The sequence below is a fragment of the Callionymus lyra genome, chromosome 3 (assembly GCF_982586985.1).
Source record: "Callionymus lyra chromosome 3, fCalLyr1.hap1.1, whole genome shotgun sequence".
Classification (NCBI taxonomy): Eukaryota; Metazoa; Chordata; class Actinopteri; order Syngnathiformes; family Callionymidae; genus Callionymus; species Callionymus lyra.
In genome coordinates, this window is record NC_141820.1 from 39,317,421 (window position 1) to 39,329,628 (window position 12,208).

Below are 12,208 nucleotides of genomic sequence, written 5' to 3' on the forward strand. Positions count from 1 at the left end.
CTATATAAATCATCAATCGATCAATCAATCAAGTGATGACCTTAAAGTTATTCTCTGGGGGATTAAAATAGAAATATAAACCCCAGGATAAAAAAAATGAATCGCTTTTATCAGGAAATGTGATGGTTTAACCTTTTGTGGTTCATAGTGCTATTATTTTTTAGAAAGCCAGAATCTCAACACAATTGTTTAAATGGAGAAAGGTACATTTTGGAATCAATTTATATAGGTATCAGGGTCATTTTATGAAGCCAATTCCACTTATGTGTTTATGTTTTAAATAATCCATGCCCCTTTGAAAAAAAGGCAAATTATATAAAGAACTGAAGCAGCACTGAGTATTTTTTCTATTTTGACACACTGAACAAAAATATTAACAACACTTTTTCTCATGTTTTTTATGAGATGAACTCTACGATCTAAAACATGTTCTACACACACACAATAACAATTTCTCTCAAACATTGTTCACAAGTCCGTTTAAATAGTAAAGTAAGTAAAGTAAATGTTATTTGTAAAGCGCCTTTCTAGACCAGGGTCACAACATAAATGTGTGCTAGTGCTAGCACTTTTTCTTTTGCCGAGAGGATCCATCCCCTTATGTGTGACATATCAAGATACTGATTAGTCATTCAAAGAATTTCAAAGTATACATCAAACCAGCCTCACATCCGCAGACCACGTGTAACCACACCAGCACAGGACCTCCACATCCAGCATGTTCACCTCCAAGTTCGTGTACCAGCCCCTCGGACAGTTGCTGCAGCAATCGGTTTGCATAACCAAATAATTTCTGCATAAACTGTCAGAAACCGTTTCTGGAAAGCTCATCAGCATATTTGTCGTCCTCATCAGGGTCTTGACCTGACTCCAGTTTGTCGCCATAACTGATTTGAGTGGGCAAATGCTCACATTTGATAGTGTCTGGTATGTTGGAGAGGCGTTCTGTTCACGGAAGAATCCAGTGCTGTGTCTCAAATATATATATACATATATATGTATATGTATATATATATATATACATATATGTATATATATATATATATATATATATATATATATATATGACAAATTCTTACACTAAGAATTGAGACACTTATGAACTATAAATACTAAGTTTGAGTACGCACGTATGTGATTTGAGACTAGGTGTCTAGTGGGTGAGTGGTTCTCTGATTTCAATATTGTTGATCAAGTGGCCCACGGTGGCGGTGGGGTTATGGTATGGGCAGGAGTATGTTGTGGACGAAGAACACATGCAATTTATTGATGGCATCGTGAATGCACAGAGATACAGTTTTACAATAATTCATTTCTTTAGATGCGCCTTTCAACGGTGCTCAAGGACACCTTGCATGAAATTTATACAGTCAAGCATAAAAACAAACAGAATTAAATGAATACGTTTTGAGATGATTTAGATTGCTCTGGATTGGCGTATAGGACAGTGTGGTCCAGATCCTGCTGATGTCCAGCAACTTGGCACAGCCATTAAAGAGGAGTGGGCCAACATTCCAAAGGCAACAATCAATAAAAAACGATCAACTGTATGCGAAGGAGATGTGTCAGGCAAATGTTGGTCACACCAGATACTGATTGCTTTCCTGGAACTCCCCTGTGCCTGTGCAATAACCATGCTGTCTAATCAGAATCTTGTTATGTCACACCTTTCAGGTTGGGGTGGTTATCTCGACAAAGGAGACGTGCTCACTATCACACATTTAGGCAGAGATCTCATAAAAACATGGTAGCCAAAACAAAAGTGTTGTGTTTATGCTTCCTTGATGCCTAGAAGTAGTTTAAAAATTTTGATTCTCAAATCAAAATTAAAATGTTAGCCATCAAAAATTTGCGTGGTAGAAATGAATAACCACCAGATAATAGTTTACAGTTCCACATTTACACAACCAGCCATGAAACAAACTCCAAGGTTCTGTAAAAAGAAACAACAATGTGATGACTGAAGACCACAAATATAAAGGTTAGCTTAAATATTTAGGTTCTTACTGTGGAAAGATGAGTCATACTGAATCATTGTGGCGGGATTGTGTCAGCTTGTATATGCATGAAATGTTGTGAGTTGTGGAGTTTACGGCATTGATTACGAAAGAAGTTAAAGCACATTTCTTGCTCTTAATAGTCAGTAACACTAAATGTGTGTAATGTGCATTCAATGGTTTCTTTTCGCAACTTGTTGCAAAGAGCTCAGATTTGAGTTTCTCTAAAGTATTCTGATTCAAGTTTAATCGGAAAGTAGTCGGATATAAAGTGTCTTTTTTTTTGGTTTTTGAACCTGTACTGTATCTGCAGAATGATTCTCCTACTGTTGGTTGATGAAAAGATTGCGTGACTCTCGACCTGAGGATGTGAAATGTGAATTTGAGAGTGTGAAGTGTTTTTTGAAATTTGAAAAACTGTAGAACAGGGTGTATAAAAATGCAACATTTTTATTTACTTTATATTTAGTCATGAGTGAGAAAACATCAATGATCAGACAAGACACAAATTCCATAGAATAAGCCCTATAAAAAATGTAAATAATTTTGAAGGACAAAACATCAACAATAGCAAGCGATATTGTGAGAGTCAAGCAGATACAATTACATTGGGTGGAAATCAAAGCTTTGTTAAAACCTTGAAGCATCATAATCGGGGTGAGTTAGGTGCTCTCCTCCCATTCAGGACTAAAGCCCCCTGAAGTTAATTGTGAAATGTGAGTGCTTGCATGAAATAAAGAGGCAAAAAGAAAGAACTGAAGAAAATTTCAAATTGTCACAGCTGTAAGAAAACAAGCTGAGTGCTTTCTCCCTCTGCCAGCATGCTTGTGTTATTTAGGATGTACATAAGGTTGAGGTAATAAGAAGACACTGAACAATAACGTTAATAGTAATTACAAAACTGTCATGCAAAAGGCCTACTTAAATTCTATTACGTATAATATAATTTAAATGATAACAAATTGATTATTATTTTTCATCAAAGGATGGGCAATGCACCACCTGCCCCTAATAACAAGTTGCTGCTAGTTTCAAACTCATTAATATTACAGTTTTCTTATTTCGATTTACAGCTCATGTTTGATACATTTATTATCTATCAAATATGTTTTATTTCCATGTTTTCTCCTGCTCACTTTAAAGTCACCTTGCACTTCTTTGCAAAACATGTGCTTCTATTAACTCAAACTTGAATACACTTGTGGGCACAAAGACCAGACCAGTAGTAATGCCTCAGTTAGGATAGGTTTCTAATCTACTTGTGTCAGTTGGCTGCACCGGTGCTGAAAGGATAATTTCGACACATCAGGTAAATTTACAAATTAAAAGAGCATTTCCATGTTATTTAGCTTTTTAATCATTACATTACTTCATTATCTGTCGCGTGCATCAATGCATCACTTCAACGGCCTCTGTTTTTTTTCTAAAGGCCAAATCAGTTGAGTAGTTGGTGTGAGTTTGGGGTCACCGATTTTACTTCACTGTATAAAAGAGCGGTTTTGACCACAAAAGATTTGATGACACAAGCAAGTATGGGTAAAATAATTTACAATACAAACATGTGGTCGGGGTGTAGGAGGTGTTGCGAGGAGCTCCTTGTATGGTGGGCGGTGGTGGCATGGTAGGAGGAGTCAACCTGGACTGTGTCTTGACATCCGCAGGTGAATCGGGCATGGTGAAGCGCTTCCCAGTGCGATCTAAACGAAAGATGAGAAACATCACATTAAGATTAGGAAGGCTCCTATCACAATACTATCAATCAGCCATAAGAGCAGATCACTGCCAATCACTGATACCCATCAAAGATGGACTGGTTGGCTGTAAAAATGTTTTAATTTGCTTACGATGAGTGCTACTGGCTACATGACCTTGAGAAGAAGAACCATTAAGTCCATTAAAATTGGTACAAAAACATTTCTTAAAATAAAAACACAATGCATGAACCATCCAGTTAAAAGGACAAACAAAGTACTGTATCTCAAAGCATCGCCAAAATTAAATAATGTCAAGTAATAAAGGATAGAGTCAATGTTAAGTGTCTACCTTTCTATTAATTTATAATGAAAAAAGGATACTATCATAAGTCTGTTGCATTGTATGTATAACTAATAATATATATTAAACTACAATCTTACAGGTAGATTGGTTTTTAATAAAGAGAAGCATATCTTCTTTTTAAGTCATGAGTGTAAGTGTGTTTGTCCACAATTTACATCCGAGTGGCACATAGCGAGGCTCCAAGTGAGAGATCCGTTGGCAGGACACAGTGTCTTATACCACTGAGAAATGATGGTGATTTATTTCAATCAATCAGTTTTTGGGTTATTTGCTGCGCTTCCTGGCTGTTAACCTCATGCAAGTGTGGGCTGGTAACTCCAGCTGCTCCGGCTGACATGAGCTTCAAATAACTCAACATATTCTGCCAGGTGTATTCTTTAAAAGTCTAAAAATTACTTTTTTTGTTGAAACCAGGCTCCATCTGTGAGGTATTATTTTGTTGGTTTTGTTGCAGGTCGGTGAATGCTAATCATATTGTTTTTCAGATAAATAACATGACAGTTTAGGACTAATTTGACAGACTTAAAGAAACAAGTCAACAGCACTAATTATTTTTCAAGGTTTTGGCCTTTTTAGTTTAACCAAAAGTAATGGAAGTTGGGGACACCCAGCAGGCTTGGACTGGATGTGATACGTCTTGTGAAAATGACATTGCTGCATATGGTCAGGCTTGGATATGAATAATGAGTGAAGGGGAAAGCACAGATGGAAAGACAGACACCCAGGAGAGGACAACAATCTGCAGTGAGATTCAGTCTCAATCTCTCAACCATCTGTGCCACCCCCCACCCTTCTATAACCATTACCAGTCCACGTCACACAAACACACTATGTCTGTGTACTTGTCTCTGGAAAGTATATAAACAGCTGTGTGAAAGTGTTTTACTAGAATAGCGACTAATGATCTCACAATGAATCCTGAAGCTCAGAAAAGTTTCTTCCTTTCCTTTGAAAAAATTGAAAAAAAGTTCAATATAGGTGAGAAAAAAGACTGATGGAGATGGGAGCAGATTTAAAAATGAAAAGTAATGTAAGTAAGTAATGATACATAAAGTATATAAACTAAAATAAATGTTTTTATAATACTTTAATTTGACTTAATTTACAATTTCAGAGCCGGGTTTATTACAGATGTTTTGCAGAAGAAAGAGTTCTGAGACATCTCAGACACATTTTGGTTTTTCAACCCAAATCCACCAGGCAAAGCTTGTAAGTGCTACCATGAGATGAATGAATTGAGACATTTCATGAAGAATGTGAGAGGAATCGCTTCATTAGCATCAAATGCTTGCTCTTACTAAGATTAATATCGGTGCCACTTCAATATCTATAAGTGCAGCCACATCAAAAGTTCTTTGGGCTGTACAATAAATAAGTCACATGACTGAGGTTAAGTAGTTAAAACTGTTGTCCATTTTCTGCGTACAAATATAAACACATAAACACAATAAATAGAATATTTCTAACATCAACAAGGCAACTCCAGGAATGTTAACCAGCCAATTCCACAAAAGTAATACATCTGTACAAAGTGATGAATTACTTTAAGAGGAATCTATGGTCCATCTATCAACTCTGTTACTGTACAGCCAGTACATTTAGATGGAGGCTGTAGCCTTGTGGCTGTAGATGGATTCTCCTTCACGACAAGACAAATATTGATGTGCAGCGCTTTAATGGAAAGGGGTGATTAGTGCTTTGACTTTTCCTTACTCACTTTATGACTTCTCAGAAGTGGTGTGGTTCGTGAGTTAATGGATTGAAGATCTGGACAGTTATCTGTGGGAATCCATTAGCAATAAAAAGACAGATGAGACACTAAATGTGTTTTGATTCTCTCATACACATGTTGGCAAGGATCCCAAATCAAACGTTGGTTGTAATTTGAGCAATTATAATCAATAATAATAATAAGGCATGCTGTTTTGTTTTTTTCACAGTCATGTGATCACACACCCATAGCAATATTTAGAAGGAGACCTATTATGCCGTTTAATGTCTTCAGGTTCATCTTCAATTTTACCAGGTAAGCCTTATGGAATTCATGGAAGAAAAACGTCTGTGAATTTAGTGAGTAATTTAGTTACAAAAATTAACAAGTGTTAGGTGCAAAAATCGACTTTAGTCCTGGTGAGGTCACTACCATGTTACTATAACTTATACAAAGGATCACAAAAGTGCTTATGCAAAACCCTCAGAAGAGGACGTGATATCAGCTGGCGAACTGTATGGAACACAATGTTCTGTCAAGGACGATGGACACCTTCAGTCTGCCGCAGAAGCAGAAGAGCTGGCTATTCTTCTTTCACTTAATAAAACAAAGATATATTTGACTATAATTTAAAGAGACTTACGCATCTCAAGCGATTTTGAGAATCTTCAGGGGTTTGAGCATTCGAGGTGCACAACCCCTGCCACATAACTCATGATATCAGAAAAGATTATGTAAGGACTTCACTTTCTTCTCTATATCATTTGTTGATATCTGATCAGCTTTTTCATGTTGTTGTCTGTGTGATATTCTGTTACTTTAGCAATAATCTCCGCTATAAACTGTGCTTTATATGTCCCTGAAGTTCATTGAAACCTCAACTGATACAAAGTGAAAGTTGTACGATTCATGCAACAACCACACCCATTCTGTTGGAAACCGGAAATATTTTAAAATTCACCAAAATTTGTAGATAGATATATACATACTATCAAGGATTTTCTCCCGGACATTCGGAATGAGAACAGAGAAGTGTTAGAATAACAAACAGTCAGAATCCAGATTTACCACCAGCAAGGAGTGGAGGCGCTTCTCACGGCTCATCCCAAACCACTGATGTTCTCCGCTTCTTCTTGCTGCCTTTTTATTGGAAAGCTCAGAGCATGACACACTTGAATACAAACAGTTGAGTTCATTTGTTGCTGTACGCAGCCAGAAAAAAAAAGTTTTTCTGTATGAGTCAGTGAGCGTGGCATAAAACCCTGCATGGGCAGACCAGCTCACCTATCTTGGTGAGGTCACTGTATCTTAATTCACAAAATGTAATTTCTCAAGAAACGAAACTATAACTGGGCACATTCATTCCAGCTCATTGTGAGCCGCAGCAAGCATGACTACATGTTTGTTCTGATAAGACTATAAAAGCAACATAAATTCGTTAACAGATGGATGGATAGATGGATAGATAGATAGACTTTTTTAATATTTTGCTTACCTATTTTATAGGTTAAAAAAAACCCCGGTCTTGTGTGTCCGTTTAACAGACATTTCAAGGAACAATCTTCCAAGAATATAAGCAACAATAGCTTTCTTTTAACTAAGCTGCCTTCCATGTATCGTGCATGCTAATAGCTACATACTTGACATGTTTTACATTAAGATCATTTTGAATTGTCACATTTTAAACATTTGAAAACAAATCAAAATCATGGTTATTTAACCACTTTTAAAGTTCATATCAGAATAACATGGAAAATCCTAGAAATGTTCAGACAACTACCTGCCACACTGGTATGTCCTCATATTTACATCAGCGGTTATCATCGTTCCTTGCGTGGTGCTTCGTGTTAGCCAACTCTATTTCTTCCCCGCCCGAGCTCAAAGAAAAGACATTTCATCCCCTTGCTGACTTGGGATGCACGCCTTTTCTGAGGGTTGCATGCAGTTACATCACTCTCCCAAAACATGGCTGTTGCAGCCAAAGATGTCTGGAAAGAACAAGTTCCCAGAGAAACAGTTAAATATTTTACAAGAAGCACTTCTCTTATCCTCAAAACAAAGCAAACATTCAATGATATCATAACTTTACATCATCACATATCTGGTTATTATTTGTTTGCTCTAATAACCAGACTAACTTGGAAGTTGTGAATTATTTATGAAGAAAAGAACATCCCATCACCATGAGACATATCCTTTGATTGATTTGATCTTCTTTGTAGACACTGGAACCCTACTATTCAACTATTCTTTTTGAAATGATTAAGAAGTATCCTCTATATACATAGTACAAGTAATTGCATTTATGCTCTAAGGTTTTCAAACATTAGTTAATGCTTCTGGTGAACCTTATTAAGAGTGAATCATTTAAATACATTTTTCATGATTTTGTATCATTTTTTAACAGACTTTACTAGCTAAACTCTAATGAAACCCACATTATATTTATTTATATTCACCTTTTTTAAGTTAAGTTTATTGTTAGGTTTATTTTTTATGCATACCATTATTTAGTTTTATTTTAAATAGTTGCTGATCTCTTTTAAATCGTTACTATAAATTAACTTCCTAATTAGGTATTTTTTTGTAGCTCTATAAAATAAATCCCATTATTTCCAGAAGTAGTTAATTAATATACTTCTCGCATAATTACCATTACATTTAGGTTTTACTTCTTGCTTTTTTATTTAGTTTTTTTTATAGTAATATCTCATTTTAATGATCAATTATTCTAGATATTTAAAATGTACCTATAAATTATTGGGGACATTTAAGGATAACATTTGCTATCAGAGATTGATGCATCTTATTTTTTCTAGCCAGAAAGGACGTGTTAACAACAACAATACTACACCAATAAACAAAATTTCTCAAAATGACAATAGAGTTGATAGCTGTAATAAGTGTACAGTAATACCAAAGCAAACACAATTCTGTCATCAGTCACATATGAAACATACAGTAGTTATTATGGATTAAATAAAGTGAGCATGTAGACATACAGATGCCCAAATTTTGAAAAAAACACAAACACAACCTGTTCGGCACAAACAAATGAAGGGGAAACTGATGCCAAATGAAGCAATTGTTACAGCTCTGATATTTTTAGACAAAAAAGGCAGACATTGTACCTGTATTTGCCTGGCTTTTTTTTGTCATTGTGAGACGCTGTTGTGAAAATCCTTTTTTTGTTAATCATATTTTAGTCCTGGTGTTCTTGACTGGCAAAGATTTTGAACACAATTTTCCCAAATATTATTCATCATTATTTATTATAATTTTTTTAAACATGTTTTTAATGTATTTAATTGAATTAAAATCCAAGTCCAAGTATATCCAAAATCAATAAATAATACAGATTAATTTGCCTCCTTAAATAATCTCATTATTAAAACAGTTTTCCCATCATACTTCTTTTATTTCTCCCTCTGAGTTGGCCTGTTAAAGGCCATTTAAAAATGTTTTGCTTTTTGTGGGAGAATCGGTGCGACCTCTGTGTTCTAGTCACACCCGCATCCAAAACATTGTGACAGAGGAGAGCAAGGAAGGGAGGTAATAGAATGCAGAATATTTTCTTGAGGTGAGTGCAGCTGGAGAAAGAGTGGAGGTAAAAACAGAGCGAATGTGTGGATGAATGTGTTGAAGGACAGGTGAGTAAATTGAAATTCTGCACAAGTACAAAGACAAACAAGAGAAATCAATCAGTATGCAAGTGGAGTAACCCCGACTCCCTATCCATCGTTCCGCTTCCCTGGACACACACACACACTCATGCACCAACACACATCTGCAGGCAGATGGAGCATTATACAGCACATGTCCCATCAAACTCCACCCGCTTGTCAAGAAGATGTATGAATGCAACGCCCTACCGCAATCCCATAAACACACACAGGTGCATGAGTGGAGGAATACATGCTTCTGTAGGATTCACACTCATACACAGTGATATAAATATATATATATATATATATATATATATATATATATATATATATATATATATATATATATATAACTCCATGTGGACCATAATGAATAGAAAAATGTTTTAGAGAGAGAGAGAGAGGGAGAGACTTAAGGTGAAAACATCATTTGCCACTTTCAATTTTCACTTTGCTGTATGTAGCATCGTGTGTTTACACTTTGTAAAGCCAGCAAAGACATAAGGAGATTTCCTATTGCACACAAAGGTCTTAGCATCTGTTTCACCACCATACACATGCACACAGATATTAAATGATATAGACTGTACACACACACACACACACACCTACAAACACAATGATCTTCCTCTCGCTCTAAGCTTGATGGAGTCTACGGACTCCTTCAAGAAACATCTCAAGACATTTTTATTCAGCAGGTGTTTGCTTGATTTTCTGAGACTCCTAGGTTTGTCTCGGTGTTGTCTTGACCTTTTAAGTTTATATATTTTTTAATTTGTTTTTATTTTTTTGTGACCCTGGTCTGGAAAAGCGCTCTACAAATATAAATTACTTACTTACAAACAGCAACAGGGAGCCAAACAATTAAACATATGCAGCAGACAACATTACCAATTCCTTGCTTTCTTTTCCTGGTAAACAGATCTACAGTAATGTCTGTTTTTATCCATGTGTTAAAACAAAACCCCTCCCGTTGTATGTTGTACAACTGAATTCCATACTTTGACCTGCAGTCTTAGTATAAGATGGTAAGAGAGAGAGTAGCTGTGAAGAGGGACACAAATATAAGTCATTTATTGGTGATGCAATGATTAGAGATTATCATTGAAATAGATGCTTAACAACACTGGGGACAAAAACCGAAAGAAAGGCATGTGGTCCTGACAGCACCATGTCACCCACCAGAGATAACTAAATCCAGTTTAATTTTTCCATAAGAAAGATTTCCAGACTGTCTTCTGGCTCTTTGTTTCTACTTACTTCAATCAGTCCCTGAAATCCCAGAAAATCTATAAATGAGTTAATGACTTAACTCAACTGGGCATGGAAATCCCACTTTTTCCTTCTGCCTCAAACTGATCCTTAATAGTAAGTCATGTCAGGTGACAAACACCAAATAACTGCCTTAAGATATGTAAAATCCTGAAGATCTGCTTTTTTAAATGCTTGTAAAACTTGAGAGAGAGGTACCTATCTCTAGTTTTTAATACAAATCCTGGTGACACAACACGCTTCTTCCATGGACTGTGACCCTCTTTCCTCAAAACAATATAACCATAAAAATGGAGCAGTCTCCATCTCCACCTCACACCAAGCCCTTCAGTACAGAGCCAACATACCTAAGTACCTCCTATCTTTAGCTAAACTTTGTTGTACATCTCCCGACTAGATACATAGGAAACGTGTTTCGAGACAAGTATTGTTTAGGTCCTTTAAGTTACAGTGTTGAGGAATTACATTTTCGTAATATGATTGCAATCAACGTAACTATATATTGCATCAATGAACGTATCATCAACTTATCTAATAAAAAACAGAAATGTAAAAAGTGGTTAAAATAAGAATGAAGGTAAAGAAATACAGACAACAAAGTGTCCAGCCAGTGTCCTGCTGGTTTGCAGGTTTATTTCTCAGCATGATAAAGATCAGATCAAGGCACCTAATTGGGTAGCCTGTTTGGCCCCATAAGTTAAATTAGAACAGAGAGAGGACGGCAGACATTTTAAGTAGTCTATTATTAAACTAAACGATCAAATTCTGATGATACTACCTCACTGGTGCAATAATCTTTCCATGTAAAAATCAACAATTTAATCGAATAATAGCTAATGAAGATAAATAATATTTTTTATTATGCTCCTTTTTCAGGTAGAAAATGCAAACAAATTTAGATTATAATATTACATACATCATACATAATTAACCAAGTGTTAGAAAACAAAAGGAAAACTGTCAACAACCTGCCCTCTGAACGGGCATCAGAGACACTTTCTATACACTCATCACAAACCCAAACAAAGAAACTGCAAAGAAAACTAAAAACATTGAACTGGCAAAAATCGTCTGCAATATTTTACTCTCTGTGCAATGGTCTACGATTAGCTGAGTTACAGAAACCAGAGGCACTGTTGGACTCTTCAAAGAAGCAAAGCTAGACAGGATATGTTGACTATTGATAGACAGAATAAATAAAAAGATAAAAAAGGAAAAAATAACACGGCCAGTTGGCCCGAGGCCAGCACCCTAGCACCCTCTATGGACCAGCTACCATGTTTGGCTCATCATAGCTCCATGGATACCTTGCATGAAGAAAGCAAAGCGTGTTTCATAGTGCTTCATTTAAACATCAAATACAAGACACTTACATAGCTCAAGGAGTACTGATACACCTTTTACCTTAACTTAATGCATTGTTTTCTTCTTCTTTTTTCTGTTTGGATTCTTTTGTCTGACCTTCCACTTTAGTAATGACTGCTCTGATGAAGGAACAAGCTATG

At 35.9% G+C, this 12,208-nt stretch overlaps 1 protein-coding gene across 2 annotated transcripts in view; it reads right to left on the reverse strand.

Moving 5' to 3' along the window:
• The window catches only part of runx1t1 (RUNX1 partner transcriptional co-repressor 1), a 44,947-nt gene that overhangs the window by 17,379 nt on the left and 15,360 nt on the right, over nucleotides 1-12,208 (reverse strand). For both annotated transcript variants that reach the window (XM_087787926.1, XM_087787924.1), the window contains exon 2: nucleotides 3,557-3,694. In XM_087787926.1, the coding sequence (XP_087644052.1) occupies nucleotides 3,557-3,694 (138 nt within the window). The remainder of the gene's footprint in view (nucleotides 1-3,556; nucleotides 3,695-12,208) is intronic.